We start from the raw sequence: 16,888 nt of genomic DNA on the forward strand, positions 1-16,888 counted from the left end.
TCCAAAGCGCTTTTGTGGAGCACATCAATATATTAATCCAAACGCGTTTTCTCTCTTGCCAAGTTGGCAGAGAAAATAATTGTCACTTTTGTAGAGAGCGCGCGACACATCTGGAACAAAATCCAATTTTTCCTTAATTGGATTTAAAGAGAATCGTTTTATTAGAGCCGCGTGACTATTGCGAAATTATATAAACTATAAGTTGAACAAGAAAATTTATGTAAACTGCCTATATAGTTATATGAGCTATGGGGTGTAATTATGAAAGTGCGTGTCTCGCGGCTTTTTTGGCATTTGAGATTTTGGTGACGATTTTTGTCATGCCACACAAATCCAAGCACGCGAGAGACCAACCAGGCCGTGTGATTCAAATCTTCTCACCTTTAATGCGCTCACGCGCGCATTTTCAATCCTCTCATCTGTTCCTCATTTGTATGCGGCAATACTGTTATTTGTCCATTGTCCTAATAAAGCAGTTAAGACGGTAAGCAGAGTTAATTCTTTGCGATGATTTAATATGGTCCTTTGACAAAGTTGATTAATCCTCACCGTGCTTGATTTCTCTGGGAAGTTTCCCATGAACGTTATTGTTTGCATTTGGGAGAAGAGCAAAAATCTCGACTGGATAATATTAGCGTATTAATTAATTCAAAAAAATGATTCATGAACTTTATTAAATGAGTCTACTGAAAAAAAAAATTTTTTTGGAAAATTGGTTGCCCTAAGAGGTTAGAAAAATATTCAAAGCGTTAATTGAAAATTCCAATTTTACCATTTAGCGGCTGTGAACAAATTAGGTATAAATAGGAACAAAAATATAGTATAAGCTATTTTTTTTTTATTAAATTAATAACTTATTTTGACTAATCGCCTTTTAATAATTAAATTTTAATATTATATATGTTAATATTAGATAAAATATTAATAATTCACTGTTTCCGTGAGATTAACCGATGAACATAATTTATGCAAAATTTGTTTCTCTTTCACATTAAAATTAGTCAACATTCAGGCTCAATAATTATAAAAGTAATCATAACGAGAATAGCAGCTAAAAATTTATTTATGAAACCAGACGGCAAAATGAAGCTTTGCAGGTTGCATTGAGTAGTGAGTAGTTATTTGTAGACTTTTGCAAAAGCGGATATATCATGCCCATTGAATACATTAATTTAATTGCTTTTATTTAGAATTTCTGCAAGTTTCACCCTTTTTCACACTATTTGCTGATACAGCTGAAAAGCTGGGCTCATTATTACAGACAGATTCCTCTATTGCCGCCTTTGATGGTTGTAATTGATCTTAGTTTGACTTGCCACCGTTAGGTGGTGTTTTGTAGGCTTTTGAACTTTGAACCAGTCGAGTCGAAGACGAGTTTTCAAATGTTTTGTTGTTTTCGTTTGGTCTTTAACTTTTTAGTCATTCATGTTTCGGTTGTTTTGTGTTTTGACGCAACGAAACGCTTGTTGATTTCACAACTTGACGGATCTGGAATCAGGAAAAACATCGCAGTTTGCTTCCATTTCCGATACTTTTGGTTAGTTTTCAACTCTTAACCGTTCAGTATTATAATTGTTGTCAGGGTTAAGACTTAAGACGTAAACAGTAGGGTTTTGATTTTTGAAAATCATGACTAGCGGAAAGAAAATTCTCCGCTGTCAACATAATTTTATAATTACGAGCATAATTATGTAATTTAATTTTATGTACCAAACCAAACACCAAAACATCTCCATAATGCTCATAATTATTTATGTCAACCAAAAATCTCCATACATACATAAAAACAAATAATTAAAATTTTGTTTCAGCCAATTCATAAATGAAATGAATTATTATCATATGTATGGTGATGAAGATCCCTATGATGGAGCAGATTACCTCGATTTTGCTCAAGAAGCTGACGAACTTCAAATGAATTACGATCTGGTAATGGATTATTTAAATGAAGAAGATGACTATGAAAGGTATTATTAATTTAATTAATTGCAAGGGGAATGATAAACTTATACACAAGTTTTGGTATAACAACTTTATTTTATTTTTTGTATGTAATCAACAATCGTAAATTTGTCATTTTTTGTATTTACATAGTACATGATTCTGCGGTAATTTTAATTACTTGATTCTAGCAAACTTTAATTTTTAATAACACTCGCAAGAACGATTTTAGAAACATATGTTTTTTAAATGTAATTAAATGCACTCTTAAGAAAATGGGCAGAATTTTATTTTGAAATAATTTTATATGATGCTATTTTTTAATAAAAAAAGATGAAATATTTAAGAAATTATAAAATTTTAAATTCAGATTTCCATATATAATAATATATAGTTAGACATTAATATTGAAAATTGTCTCAAACAATTAATAAGTAAATTTTTAACCTCGCATTTAATTTTATTAGCAATCCTGAAATCGATGAAGAAATTCGTCTGCAAACTTCAAAACTGCTCTTCAACTCATCATTGACAAACAAGTGCCTCAATGTTTTGGTCGAGGACTTAAATACTTACTCAAGATCTAACAATGCAATGTTGATCACATTCAAGGACTCTGTGGCCAATCTTCGTAAGTTAATTAATAGTAACTTAAATCATTGATCAAATTATTAATTGAAACGGCAATTACAATTTGCAAAAGAGCGCAATAAATAAATTCATATTTGGGGAGATCTGTGCTTAAGCTTAATTATATTATACTCTCCGTAATTCATAGACATCTCCTGAAAATACTGAAAAATTTTATATATATTGAAATGATGCAAACTATAATTTAAATCTACTGAAATTCCCAAGTGAAAAATATTATTATATGCTAAGATTCTCAGAAAGGCAGGATATTATTGTGTCTTATCCTCTTTTAAAAGTACGTAATTATGGATCACAAAATTTTTTAAACGATGAACAAATTTTAACAGCTCCGACTCTGAAGGCGTGTTTGTTCAAGAAACTTGGACATGCCAATCATGGATATAAGGGGTCGGAGAAAATGGATCCCAGAGTGATTTACATCATCATCTCTCACCTGCTAGGCCCTCAAACCTCAGAATTCAATTTTGTGTGGATGGATCCGGAATCAGATCTTGATTTAGTAGAAAAGGTACAATGGAATTTAAAAAAATTACCAAAAAATTGTATGTTCTTTTTTTAATTGTATTTGACTTTAAATTTTTACAGACATACAGGTTCCTGGCAAGCAAGTGTCATAACAGCCTTCGCAGACTGATCCACGGAAATGAAGGCAAAATCTCTCGTAATTCTAGCTACGAGTTGAGCTTCAACCGTCTCAAGTCTATCTTGTACCTGAAAAATCTGCAGCATTTGCAGCTACATGAAAATGCCTTGAATGATCTGGACTTCCGGCGCATTTGCCACAAACTGGTCAACCTTCAGTATTTGAGCTGTGAACTTGTAGATGTTGCTCAAGATGCCCTGGCCAACGCCTTAATGCCTTTGAAGAAACTGGAGGTGTTCATTTTTAAGGCGTGGACCCGCAACATGAAACTGAAACCTCTAGAATTGGTTGACTCTTCCAAGCTCAATGGGTTCTGTCTGAAAAATTTCCCCCAACTCAAAGTCATTGGTGCTCAAGTAGGCAATGAGCATTTCCAAGCACATGATAGTCGTACTACTTTTCACCATTTGGAAAGGCGTGACCTTCTATCTGGCAAGACTCGCCAGTTGCAGCACCTGTCAATCAACAAACCTCTCACAAACGAGCAGGCAAATAAATTACCAAATGTCACTTCCCTGAGGGTAAAAATTAAATCAATCATTCTTAAATAATTAATTAATATAATCTTTTTGTAAATATTTAGATTTCCGTTGGAACGGAATTGGCGCTTGATATCGGGAACCTAGTCCAGTTTGACAAGCTTCGAAACCTGACTGTTGAGTGGCCAACCGAAAATTCCACTTACGACAAAAATGTGCTGATTTGGCTCCTGCAGACCTACGGGCCTCAAATTGAGTGTTTGAGCTTAAGAATTTACCCTCATCACCCTGAGCTCACTTTGTGGGAGATTCATGCACTTTGTCCTAAGCTTGAAAAGCTTAGTCTGGATCACAATTTTGTTCGTGGATTAGATCAAGCAAACCTTCTTGATCCCAGCACAATAAACAATTTGACCAAAATCAGCATCACTGGCTGGAGAGAGAGGTATGTAAAAAGTATTTCTTTGTTGAACTAATCAAAAAACAATAATTGTTTTCAAAATTAAATTTTACGTCGCTATTATAATAATTCTAAATTGAATTTCAGATGGGGTTCTGAAAAATTGCTGTACCAACTGTTCACTCCTCCCAAGCTGGAGTGTCTGTGTTTGTGGGACACGCAACTGTCGGATGACACTGTAGAATGTGCAGTAGAAACAGTTAATGATGGACCTCAAAGCATTTCGCCCAGCCTAAAGGAGTTCCGAGGATCGGCAAACTTCAGTGAAGAGTGGATGACTGTCAATGGTATCAACAGAAGGAGTTTGGCAGCCTACTGGGGATTTTTTGTTGAGATGATTTGTGCCAGGGCTCCAGCTCTGATGATTGTGAAATTTGATTACGGTCACTCTGGTGCTGATGCTCCCGAGGGTCTTGTTTCGATGCTTGAAAGGGCTCGAATTTTGTAGCCTTTGTAAAATAAAAATAAATTAAAAGTAAATCTCTGTTCTTTTCTATTATATTTATTTATCATTAAATTCTATTTATGCTTTTTTAACACATTATAAATAATTTTTTTTCGGCTCGTCAGCGGCAAACCATTGATCAATTTTGATAAAGTCTGGATATATTTCTGAAACCTCAACTTTTCACAATAAATTTGCCTAGCAGTTATCACACTTAAAAACACGATATAAAATGGAAATTTGATATTTAAATTTCTAGCAAAACGAAATAATCAAGATGTCAAATTAGGGAACTCCATAAATAATAGCATTTTATACATTTATGAATTAAATAAGTGAACGTAGTGGCACTCTTGATGTAGGGGAAATTTTTGCTGTTATGCTGGAAAAAAATCAAAATTTGGAAGAGATGTGCACTCGAGAAGACATTTATGAGGTAAAAATGGGCTTGAAATATTCACAATTTTATATAACATGAAGAATTATCTTTTATTATCTCTCATTAAAAATGGCTTTTCACATCTTGAACGACATCAAAAAAGAGACAAGTGCGATGACCACAGCAGAAACGCCTGAAACGGAAGTTGCTCCGTTGCAGTAGGATGTCTTGCAGAACCCGCACTGGTAGTTTCCTTGGACTTGCTGGAAAGTTTTGCAGACGTCGTCGTAACCAGTAGCGCAGCCACGCACCACCCTTTTAATGTGACCGTGTTCTGCACAAAAATAAAATTAGGGATTTTTTTCAACAGAATTAAGTTTATACTATACCATCAAGATAGGTGTGCTTGACACACGACTCCAGTTTTGCATTGTCCTGATTTTCGGTAAATGCGCTCCTGAAAGTGTTGAATACGTCTTGGAAGGAGGCCGTGCAGCTCATGGCAACAGCTTTGGCTGGTTTTTTGAACGGATCTTTGCAGTATTCCTCATTAGGCCTTTCCGAATCGCAAGTGTGACAATCCAGGGCTGAAATTTAACCATCCGAACTTTATTAAATCACAATTATTTTAATAATTTTTTACTAAAAATGGCTAAACCACATTAGCAATGATAAATTTTTGATCCAGTTGTTGGTTGAAATACCTTGAGAAACGCCCAAGAAGAAAAGAGAGACAGTCAGGCACACGAGAACCTTCATTTTGCAGAGCTGGGAGAAAACTGGACTTTTGAGAGAACCGACAAACACTTATGTCTCTAATGACCACGTTAAACATCCTGTCCTGACAGAAACCCCAGGGCAGGGCGGACGTGGTTAGTTAGCGCATTGTGTTTGAAGACCACATAAATAAACATGATTAACAGGGAAAACCTAATCTAATCTCAAACTTTGAATAATAAAAATATTGAAATTGAAATAGTTCCAGAATGAAAATATTCAGATACGTATCTTGCAAGAAAAATATTTCTACATTAAAATTTACATATATCTTTAAAATGAAGTGCATGTTTGATAAAATTGATTATATTTTACTCAGAAAATTTATTATTTAAACAAAGTTTAATTTTCCTCTTTATTTAAATGAAATAAAATATAAAAAAATTGATTTTTATTGAATATTTCTTTAATGCTTTTTTTTACTTGTATTTCTAGCTCCCTTTATCTTCAATTTGTGGAGTGACTTCTGCATTATAGGTTTGAAATTTGTTGAAAATAAACATGTGACTTGCAAAAGAAACAATAATTTCTATTATTTTATTCTTCTCCATCAATGCGAAGAAATTTAAATTGCAAAAAGTGAAAGAAAGGGTTTACAATTGCAAAAGTGATCAGTTAATAAATGAATCATTTATATGTAGGGCGACTGGCGAGTCTGGGAAGTTATGACAAATGATAAACGTGTCACGTGAGAAATGTAGTTGTCACAATTTATTTTTGTGCACCTTATTGATTTAATTTTGTTCTACTGGTCTTCTGTAAAAAAAGAAATCATGAACATATATGTGCTGGTGTTGGAGGAGACAATTTTATAGTTAATTATCAAGCATAAAATGTATTTAGACTTCTTTAGATTTGAGAAATTGTAATTTAAAAAATATATTTAGTATGAAACACAAATGCTGCACAAATGTATTTAATATAATAAAAGGAATATAAAAAGTGTATCATATGAAAATATAATAAATACAAAAACAAGATTGTTTTTATTTTAATATAAAAAATTCTTTAGAAAGGATAAGCTAGTATTACACAGAATGCTGAATTTAAGGAAAATTAAAAAAAAATATATAAATATTCAAAAATTTTTAATGATTTCACTTTTTAATAAATTTTTTTTCTGCTACTTTTGTTTTGATAGTTTTAATACACATTAATTAAGCCTGTTTGGAAATTCAAAACGAGTGTAAACGGAAATAGTGAGGAGTGTGAAGTGTGACTTGACCTCCGGTGGCGGTGGTGGCCAGGGCAGAATTTTGAGTTGCGACAAGCGAGGCAGAGCGCAAAAGCGCCCATCTGGTGGAGGGCAGAGCAGTCCAAGGTGGCACGGGCAGTCGCTTCGCGGGTCTCGCCCAATCACCACCTCACCCTGCGGCCGACCCACAAAGCAACAGAGCTGATTTTTCCACTTCACCTTAATATCAAAGGTAAGAGATCTCTTTTCTTCAATTCTCAATTGCACCCCCACCACCGGAAAAATTTTGGATTTTAGCTAGATATTTTTTTATACAAAAAGTGAATGCGAAGGAAATTTAATTAATAATAATCCATGGACGATTGAAAATTTTTGCGAAATCTTTTTAGATGAAAAGTATATTTTCTCCCTCTAAAACTATGCTCCTTTTAAGACTGAAATTTTAGTAGGAGAATCGTTCTGGGTAATAATTTAGATTTAAGTCAGGTATAGAAATAAATTAGAAACCAATATGAAAGTACAGAGTTCAATGCTTTGACGTTGTTGGCGCGTCAAAAAGTGCTCTGAATCGTCATTCTCATGTTCGGGAGGTGCCGCAAAGCCCCGAACTTGCCTGCTTGTGCCGTTTCCTCGAGTTGTTGGAATTCCTGCACCAAATGAGGGCATTTCATTAAGTCCAGCGGCACCTGGCTAATGTGGTAGGCTTTCCAGCCAATAAGCATCGAATGAAGCTTGGCAGGATCATAGACTATGCAGACTATTAAAAATTATTTTTACAAATTATTGAAAAGAAATTAAGGGTATATTAATATTACATACATTTTTGTTCTAAAATTTGTGACAGCACAGATTTGCAAAGTAGACGCACTCATACTTTTAATGATTAAATTGTATGTGAAAAATTTTAATTATCTTGGATTTCGCAATTACATTTAAATTGATAATATTTATCAATCAGCTTAGCAAAATAAGAATTCAAAATTCTGTTTGAATAAAGCCTAAAGTAGTCATTAAAATTAAGCTTGAAGTACAAGGAAATTGAAAATATTGCAAATAAAACATTAGGAAAATTTTATCTTTTTTTTAAATCAAATAAATATTCAAAACAATTCATGGTCAGAATTAATTTGAATAATTTTTCCACCAATCTCAAATTTTTAATTCAAGCAATAGAAAAAAATCAAACTAATATTATTCATAGTAAAATTTAATTACAATTAATAAATTTTATGAAATAAAAAAATCAGAGCTTTAAATCTTGATATTTGTCCTTTTATTTTTTAAGTAATTTTTTTTTTTTTAGTTTTTTCACTTCTGACGAGAAACCTGGTTTTAATTTTTCATCAATCAATCTCATTCCTTATTCATAATGTAATGTTGAAATGTCAAATTCCCACAGATCATTTTTAAGAAATGTAAATTCGTTGGATTCAATTAATATTTTTTAACAAATATCAATGAAATTGACATAGAAGTAGATAAGCTGGGTGAAAAACGGCTCTGCAAACAACAATGAACACACGTCGAATGTATTCCAAAGGGAAAAATCCAGAGAGAGCTCATCTCAGGCGAAAGAAAAATTCAGCCTCGTGAATTTGATTATGCCATCAGCAGACATCATTGGCAGCGTAAAATGTTTTACTGCCGCATGCCACTTCTTCTTCCAGGTCGTAAAATATTATTATTGTCCGCATTCTATTTTTTCCTTGTGTACGTCTGCATGATTGCCGAGAGGGAGGCTCAACTCCTAATGGATAATATCGACTTGCACTCCCGATAGAAACTTGTGCATGTATTTTTACTTATTTGCAAGTGGCGGCGCCCGAGCATAATTCCGAGCAGTTGCCTCTAATGTCTGGGGTGAAATAAAACCGCCCGAGGAGAAGAAACACCCGGCGGCAAATTATTATTGTATGGGCTGCATATGCAACCCGCCATGCTCCACGTGTATCTTATTACGCCGCCGAGCCTCTCTCTCTCTCTCACTCGGAGCTCGCGGAATTAAATTTTAAATTTCAACTTGCCTCACGTAAATTTGAAAATAAAAAAGCAGGAAGAAGGCGAATGAGGGCTGCGAATTGCGCGGAAAATTTTACGAGTGTGGCGCAAGAACTAGTCTAGCGAGCGCTGCTGTGCTTGTTTTCGTGTCTGCGAATGAAGCATTATTTCGCAACCGTTTCTGGCACACATTGAGAAAATTATTTCAGCATCTAATTTATATGCAAAAATAGCAGTAATTATTGTTATTTGCATCGGGCCCGTGTATGCCTTTTGAAAAAAAAAAAAATTTCTGGCGAACTCACCTTGAAAGAGAGAAGGAAGGCAATTAAATTTTATCTTAATTTGAAATTTGATTTTTTTAATACAATAATTTAATAATTAATGAAAATTAAAAGAAAAAAATTGAGCTCACACTGAATGATTGTATGTGATGGAGAAACTGAATTTGAGCTACAATATGATAATTTAATGATGAAAGACCAAAATTAGTTGCATTTTATTTTCTATTTTTTTTTTAAATGATCAGGTAGGTCCCTATGCTGGGATCAGGAAAGACACGGATGGTCACTTAATTTAAGGAATTCACAAACAGTCTTGGCGGGAAAGGAGCAAACAAATTCAAGCAGAATTTTGCTATAATTTAAATTAATTATTTAATTTCATCACAAATTAGGTATTCTCATGACTTCAATTATTCCATATTCGCCATTTTTCTTTAAGTTAAATGAAAAGGGATTGTACAAAACCGTCTGTAATTATTTATCTGATTATTTACGCGGATTTATTTCTGTTTGCAAATTATCTTAAGCTTTTTTTTTTAAATATAGTTATTTTTCGTTGCAAATTGATGGATCGTCTTTCACAATTAAAATAAGTCGCAGTGGAGCGCTGTGCCAAAAGCAGGTGAGAAAAGGCGCGTGTTGCTTAATTAAGGCGCTGACACAATGCCAGCCATGGCTTTTCAACTGGCAATCAGGGGCGCGGAGACGAAACGAGAGCCCTCGCTTTCCATGCGGCGCCCTCTCAACAATGACAGACCACTCGCTGCGCACGTTCGGTTAATTGAATTCGCAGTCTGTTTGTTGGCAAACGCTGAAAATGCGCCTTTGCTCCTCGTAAAGTGGAAAAGTCACAACACAAAGTACTTTCAACATCTTCTTTTGCTACTTTATGATTCAGTAAAAAAAATAAAATAGATAAAAAGTTTAAACAAGTAAGCTGATTCTGGCCAAATTAATTTTTATCTTAAACTAAAAATAGCTTCAAATCACCAGCATTTTATTCATTGGATTTGCATTTGAATAACTGAGTGCTTAAGTGGATTCCCAGCAATTAGATGTTATTTGCTACTTCCAAAAAGAGAATCAATCACTCCTATAAATAAGATTTTTAAATAGAAACAAGCAAATTTCTACAGATACATAATAATATGTGCCATGATCATTGATCATATGGCCAAATCCCTTTTAAACAGTCTAGATCCTCTATACCTGTAGCTTCTCCATAAATTTCCTTCAAATATTATATTTTATTATTCATCAATCGCATAAAATTATTCATATTAAAAAGTAATATAATAAGATTTATAGTAATAGATATTATCAAACAAAGTCTTTTCAACAAAAAGAAGTCGATTCCTCTGGGATTATTGTAAGACTATTGGAAATTTTATCCACCATTTTCAATCAAGACTTGATTTGATTCAATTTGATTACTGGCCAATAAGGAGTCCTTTCATCGGTTGTGGAAATAAACAATCTCTATAATATAACCCAAAGCAAACAAACCGTGATGCCTGGAGCAAGTGTTGAAACCGTGTGTTTGCAAAAGCAGGTTAGTTCGTTGCAGTTACACAGTAATTAAGTTTGCCACGTGTCGAAACCCTCTGGCGGCATTCAGACGACCCGAAATGCAACTTGCACTGACGAGGGTGAAAAATCGGCCGAACTAGACGAGACTCTACAACTTTTCTGCTGCTGCCACGAAAATAAAAAAAATCACTCGCTGTTGCAGGGAAGCTAGAAATTTATAAATGTTCTTCTCTCAAAGGCAGCTGCGGCCGTTTTGTCTATAATGCAAGCAGACACTTTTTCTCCTTTATATGTGGTACCGCACTTATTCACTGCAAGGTGAAGCAATTGTGCTCGCCGAGGTGGATGATCATGCGCTGCATTTTGCATACGTGCGGACGATACCGTCCAAGGCTGGAGAGAAGTGAGTAAAGGGCTCGACTTCGTTTAAAGTGAGATTGAACTTATTCTCACTGCTGTGGTTTAAGTGGCGGATTTGCGTAATGGATTTTCGTAAATAATTAATTTCTAAAAATTATGAATTTTTTACAAATATTTACTATTTAAAATGGGTTGGAAGCTTCTTTTCCTATTTTTCATTTTTCTTTCCTTGAACGCAGCTGGAAAAAAAATTGAAATTGCAAATCTCGAGTATCATGACGGACATTAACCAAATTTGAAAAATGATTTTTTAACTGCCGGGTATATTTTAACTTGAAAACGGGCGTATATGAATTTGTCCTTATAAAAGTTTATTGATTTTTTATTTTATTAAAAAATTTTAAAATTAAATGCAATGATAATACATTATACGTTTATTATTTTAGTCACTACTTTTTTTATGTATTTTACTGATGAAATTAAACATTTTACAAAATATTTCGAAAGTAAATAATTATGAAATTTGTCCTATTTCACCATTATTGCAAAATTCCAAACAAACTGTCGGGGTCACATCTGGTATTTTGTTTTCGCAGCTGTTGCGAAAAAAATAGTCCATAAAACATTCGGTCACATTCTGTATGTGTATAATAAATAATAATACTAAGCTTAGTTTTCCTGAAAATGAAATGGAATCCATGTATCACATTGCATGCCGTGCCATTAAATTTCTGTCATCAACACACGGTTTTCATCCAGCTCGGAGTTGTCAATTGAAAGGATCAAATTATGAGATTATAGAGAGTTGAGTTTCAACCAGTTTCAGCCTTTGTTTAATCAGAAGTTAGATCAAATTAATAATACTTAATATCAGAATTTTCAAGATTACTGGAATGCAAACAAGTGTTTTGGAGTCGCATGTTTTATTTTTCCTGCATAATATAACCATATAACAAATTGAAATTATTTATTAAATAATATTTATGATATTTTGGAGCTTGGCGTCAAAAACTAATTAAAAATGATCAGTTCATTAGCCCCAAAGAAAATTATTGACTGTCACTTTCAACTCGCAAGACTTTCTGACAACTGTATATTGTATTCTTAACTCCAAACTGAAATTGCAGGACTTAAATGCAAAGCGTCAAGTTCAAAATAATTATACAAAGTTAGGGCGCGCACTCGCCGTTTGCTCAGTGCAATTAAGGCCAGACCTCATCTGGCTGGAACAACTGGGGCCGCAAACGGCACAAAACGAGAGCACAAGAGAGCTGCTAGGTGTGGCTGGCCGCGCGCGCGGCATTTCCAGTTCAAAGCAGCAAGTGAATTATCAATAATTAATATCCGTGCGCACAGGCGAGCGAGCGCTGTAGGTGCACCACAATAATTATCAGCCCTGAGAACTTGGCCAAGTTCGACCTCCCCCGTAAAGGTTTTTTTTTTCTTGGATTCTAAAGATGTCAAAATTAGATAATTTAATAATTTTGAACTAGAGTTGACAAATAATTAGCCTTTCAAGGATTGAAACAGAGGCTAATCACAAGTTCTTCTGTTCCAACCAAAAGGTTTTTAAACTTTTGGTTTGTCTTGGTTGATAAAACAATAAATAAGTCATCAGAAAAAGGTAAAAACTATACTTCTATAGATATGGAGATTGAAACTTTCCCTGAAGTACGAATGGTTCAGGCAGGGTAGTTTGAATCTTCAATGAATCCTTGCTTCAACCCTTTCTTAGGAGTGCGAATATTTTGGTAATGATTTCAATAACAGTTGGTGAAATTTTGTGTTCTTTTTGAATTAAATAATAAAAATCATCGCTGGAGAGGCCCTTTAATTATCAGGGTTCAGAATTGGGCCATCAGAAGAGCTTAAAAAGCAAGCCGGGAATTTGCATAATGATTCTGGAGCTATTGTTTTATTACTCCCGGTGGGTACTGATAGCACTGCCGTCCAATGAAACGCGCCCTCCGGTGTGCGTTGACTTTTTCATTTCGCTGTGCTCGCTAATTGGACGCGAAAAAGGCCAAGCCTGTTCGCAGCCGTGCGGAAAGTAATTCCAAATTGAGTTCGTCTGGTGCGCCGACGTGCCAGGTTAACCGACAAAGTGAAAATCTGGTTTAATCTCATTCAAACCTACCCGTACGGCGGAACAATTTGTCTGGATTTTTGTTTTAAAATTTGTGGATGTCTAAAAATTCAATTTAATAAACACATAAATATAGAAACAAAAAAATTATTGAACGTTTAAATTTTTTGTCTAAAGATGCGAAGAAAAATATTAGTCATCTCCAGCTTTTGTCATGATTTTTTTTTAACATTTTCATAATAATTACATACAATTTTGGTCACCTCTGAAATCTACTCATTAATCAATGTGACGCGGCAATTTAATTCATTTCGTTTGATCACTAATGGAGTGGAAACGGGAAAATCACAGCTTGAGTTCTTCTAAGCGCGCTTATGGATTTATAGACTTTCGCAGACAATGAGCATGAAATTAAACACACAAGTCAGAACCGAAGTTGCTCATTAACCTCGCAGTTTCTTTCATTAGAATATCCCGCAGCAGCACAAGTTACACAAGTGCCCGTGCAATTAATTCCCAACAGTGTATAATATTAAAAAGCCATATTCAGGTCAGCAAACAGGAAGACTGAGAGAGGGAGTAAAAATTTAGAAGTGTTGGAACGGCTTTTCAGCTTGATTAAATGGCAAAAAAAATCATAACCGGGTTACGTTTTGAAGTTTTATTTGATGAACTTATATTAAAAAATAAAGTAAAAAGTAAATCAATTTGCAGTAAATCTTCTTTTTTTTTAGATTTTGTAAAATTCCTTTTAGCAGCGGTACCGTTTTGTCTATACCAACTGCAATCTCCAATAATATCTGCTTAGAAACAATTTGAGTAATAAGTTTAAATAATATGTATAATTAGGACTGAATTAAATAAAATTTTTATGCGTCTGATCTGCGTCTGATAATTGAAATTTTCATGAAAATTAAAAAAGAAAAAGAATCATATTAAATGATAATAAATGGGAGAAAATATTCTGACCTAGTAGAGTAGCAGGTGGCATTTTTCTCTTAATATAGAATTTTCAGGAATTCAGTTTTTGAGATTGAATTGAGAAAACTGTCAGAACCACACATTTACCGAGGGTGAAAAGATTGTCGGCAGCGATTTCTGACCCCAGACTCATTCACACGAAATGCTCAGAGCTGACGCGAAAGAGAGAGAGAGAGAGCCCGTGAGATTATTATTTATCAGGGATGGAAGCTGCGCCGTGGTCGTCAAATGAATAGGCGGTGGTTTGTGATCGAAATCGGGTAACGCCTTAGGCTGTCCTACGCACACAAGTAAAATATCTGCTCGCCTCTCTGCTATTCTGCTGAAAATTAATATTGGAAACATTTTAATAATATACTTCCATAAGTTTGAAAAAGAAACGATGAAAACATTTTATTATTTCCAGACGTTTAAAATGTGGTTTTAAAAACGTTTTTGAAGCTCAAATATTAATGTTATTAAAAATTCTTTAGAAAAGTTGATTATAAGCTGAAAGATAATTTTAAACGAGCCATTTTTTTCAAATTATTAATTGGAATAAAAAACATTTTAGCAGCTTAAATTATTCTTTTGATTCAAAAATTTATGGCAAGAAAAACTACATTTTGAATCGGAATTTCACAATCGCGGGGTGATTCGTGCTGTTTGAATTTAATTCGGCTTTTCCTCAATGAGTTTTTCAGTTGCAGATTTTTTCACCAGCCAAAATAAGCAAATCAGGATCCATTGTTTTTTTTATGAAACAATAAACAACACAAAAACCCGCCGAGGAAAAGCCAAATTTAAATTCAAACACATTAATCAAATGTCACAATTCTCTTTATTTATTCATATCATCATAACATCATCTATTGTCACTCCTCTTATAGTTTCAAAAATAATTTCTAACAGCTTTTCATGGTTTATTTTACCATTTCAAAACTATAAATCTATTTTGATTGCCTAGATTGAACTAGCAATTTTATTTCTACAGATGCTTCTAATCCAAGGTCCCGTTCGCTCTGACTTACATTCAGATTGCTTTTTGGAGCAACAGAAGAGGCGATTAACGAGTAATCCATATGGTGTATGTGTTTTTTTTTTTTTTTTTTTTTTTACACAGGCCGCTTCAATTGCACGTGCCGAGAGTATCACTGCCGGTCTCTTTTTCCCACGTGATAAAATGAAAAAAAAAATATAATAATAAATAAATAATGCAATTTACAAATCCTTTTCGGCCGATTGCATCCAGCAAAAGCTGCGCTTTCTGTTTGGGACGTGTTAAATCTTTGAGCGAGCTGGTTCGCTCGGGAAACATTGCACTCAGGATTAATTTGCGACTCATTCCTCACTCACACTCGCTGGCTGGGGCGAGATTGGCTTTTTAAAACGAATGACGGTGTCTGTCTGTCGGCAGAGGAGGATTAGAGGCGAGTGGAATTTTCACCAGAGGACGTGCTCACATTTCAAAATGGCACATGCAAAACAGCCGGAGAAATATCAAGAAATGAGGTGGCAAGTTTCGTTTAATTCTCAGAGGAAATTTCTGAGCTGGGCCAAGAAGGTTCAGCCAGCGAGACCCTTTGGTGCACTGGAATTTCCTTTGAGTGTGATGAAAATTCGGTGTGCGCGTGGCTCCGTGAATATATGAAGTAAAAAATTTCCGAGTTGTACATTTGTTGGAGCGAAAAATGATTATAGTTGAATTAATCGACAGTTCATCTATTGCGTTATAATTTTTTTTTTAAATACTAAAATTTTAATTTTTCTATAAAAATGTTTGTATTATTCTGACGAGAAACCTTTGAAATAAAGCTTTGCACACAATAAGTAAATAGGTGTGTACCTTTTTGTGACAGTGAAAAGTAAATAAAAAAATAGGCTCATGTTTAATCAGATTCTTCTCTGAATATAATATAAAGGGGAAAGGAAGTCTCGTCACTATTAATAGTAAATATTATCACATTTTTGTACTGTTTTGACTGATATAATTTCCCACGACGATATACATATATGGCTTCATTTAATCGCGGCTTACCAACATTTCCTTTTGTCTTTTTTTTTTACTTTCTCATAACAACCGCAGTGCATTTATAGGTCTCTCCTAAACTGAAGAAGCTAAAAACTTGTTTTAGTTTTGATGATAAACACATTTTTTTTTTTTAAATTACACCCATTCTCGCTAAAGCAATTCTTCAATAAATTCGACAAAACAAGCAAGTTACTATTTTCAAACAAAGATAATTGAAACTTCCAGTATTAAATAAATGTTATGAATCCCATTTCATCCCTAAAAATGTAAATTTTTAATGACAAATTCCAAGATGTCATTCATGCAGTTCTTTCTAATTTTGAATTCAAGAAAAAAAATCATTACTTGGAGAGACCCTTTAGCGAGAGAATAAATATTTGTTATGTTTGATCCTCCTTCTTATAGAGGAATAATTCATCCCATGGCAGAGCGCGTGAACAGGGCACCTAATGAGGAAATGTGACGTCGTTACAGTAGTACCGGCTGCAGTTGCTGCTCGCTCGTTAGGCGATGCAGAAAGAATAACAAGGTATAATGCACATTTTGACCCGCCAGAGAAAGAGAGACAAAGTAAATATTAGTCCCGTTTTTGCTCTATGGACGATAATGAAATGTCAAGCTCCGTATAATGACAAAAAAAATAGTACTAGTGTTCAGGGAGAAAG

The 16,888-nt window shown here is 34.1% G+C and overlaps 3 protein-coding genes across 3 annotated transcripts in view; 2 read left to right on the top strand and 1 right to left on the bottom strand.

The window, feature by feature from the left end:
* Positions 1-1,362: 1,362 nt before the first annotated feature.
* LOC132196953 (uncharacterized) lies at positions 1,363-4,647 on the top strand. Its single transcript, XM_059619927.1, has 7 exons — positions 1,363-1,537; positions 1,812-1,967; positions 2,409-2,572; positions 2,922-3,103; positions 3,181-3,759; positions 3,822-4,162; positions 4,265-4,647. Exons 1-7 carry the CDS (start codon positions 1,383-1,385, stop codon positions 4,623-4,625), a joined length of 1,938 nt encoding a protein of 645 aa, XP_059475910.1. The 5' UTR covers positions 1,363-1,382; the 3' UTR covers positions 4,626-4,647.
* A 449-nt stretch (positions 4,648-5,096) lies between these two features.
* Positions 5,097-5,827, bottom strand: LOC132197341 (uncharacterized). The gene is made up of 3 exons (XM_059620577.1): positions 5,706-5,827; positions 5,391-5,588; positions 5,097-5,335 (listed from the first exon to the last, which is right to left on the bottom strand). The coding sequence occupies exons 1-3, from the start codon at positions 5,758-5,760 to the stop codon at positions 5,139-5,141; spliced, it is 450 nt and encodes a 149-aa protein (XP_059476560.1). The 5' UTR covers positions 5,761-5,827; the 3' UTR covers positions 5,097-5,138.
* A 1,256-nt stretch (positions 5,828-7,083) lies between these two features.
* The window catches only part of LOC132196772 (uncharacterized), a 44,379-nt gene continuing 34,574 nt past the window's right edge, over positions 7,084-16,888 (top strand). The window contains exon 1 of the mRNA XM_059619635.1: positions 7,084-7,205. The gene's annotated coding sequence lies outside the window, so the exon portion shown is untranslated. The remainder of the gene's footprint in view (positions 7,206-16,888) is intronic.

Source organism: Neocloeon triangulifer, unplaced genomic scaffold (assembly GCF_031216515.1).
Source record: "Neocloeon triangulifer isolate White Clay Creek 2 clone unplaced genomic scaffold, ASM3121651v1 ptg000012l, whole genome shotgun sequence".
Taxonomy (NCBI): Eukaryota; Metazoa; Arthropoda; class Insecta; order Ephemeroptera; family Baetidae; genus Neocloeon; species Neocloeon triangulifer.

Bases quoted from the DNA above. Each gene is read 5' to 3' on its own strand.
- LOC132196953 (XM_059619927.1), top strand. From the start codon at position 1,383: ATGTTTTGTTGTTTTCGTTTGGTCTTTAACTTTTTAGTCATTCATGTT. The intron at 1,538-1,811 runs GTTAGTTTTCAA...ATTTTGTTTCAG, and splicing joins TTCCATTTCCGATACTTTTG to CCAATTCATAAATGAAATGA. The intron at 3,760-3,821 runs GTAAAAATTAAA...GTAAATATTTAG, and splicing joins CAAATGTCACTTCCCTGAGG to ATTTCCGTTGGAACGGAATT.
- LOC132197341 (XM_059620577.1), bottom strand. From the start codon at position 5,760: ATGAAGGTTCTCGTGTGCCTGACTGTCTCTCTTTTCTTCTTGGGCGTT. The intron at 5,589-5,705 runs GTATTTCAACCA...GTTAAATTTCAG, and splicing joins CTTCTTGGGCGTTTCTCAAG to CCCTGGATTGTCACACTTGC. The intron at 5,336-5,390 runs GTATAGTATAAA...ATTTTTGTGCAG, and splicing joins CAAGCACACCTATCTTGATG to AACACGGTCACATTAAAAGG.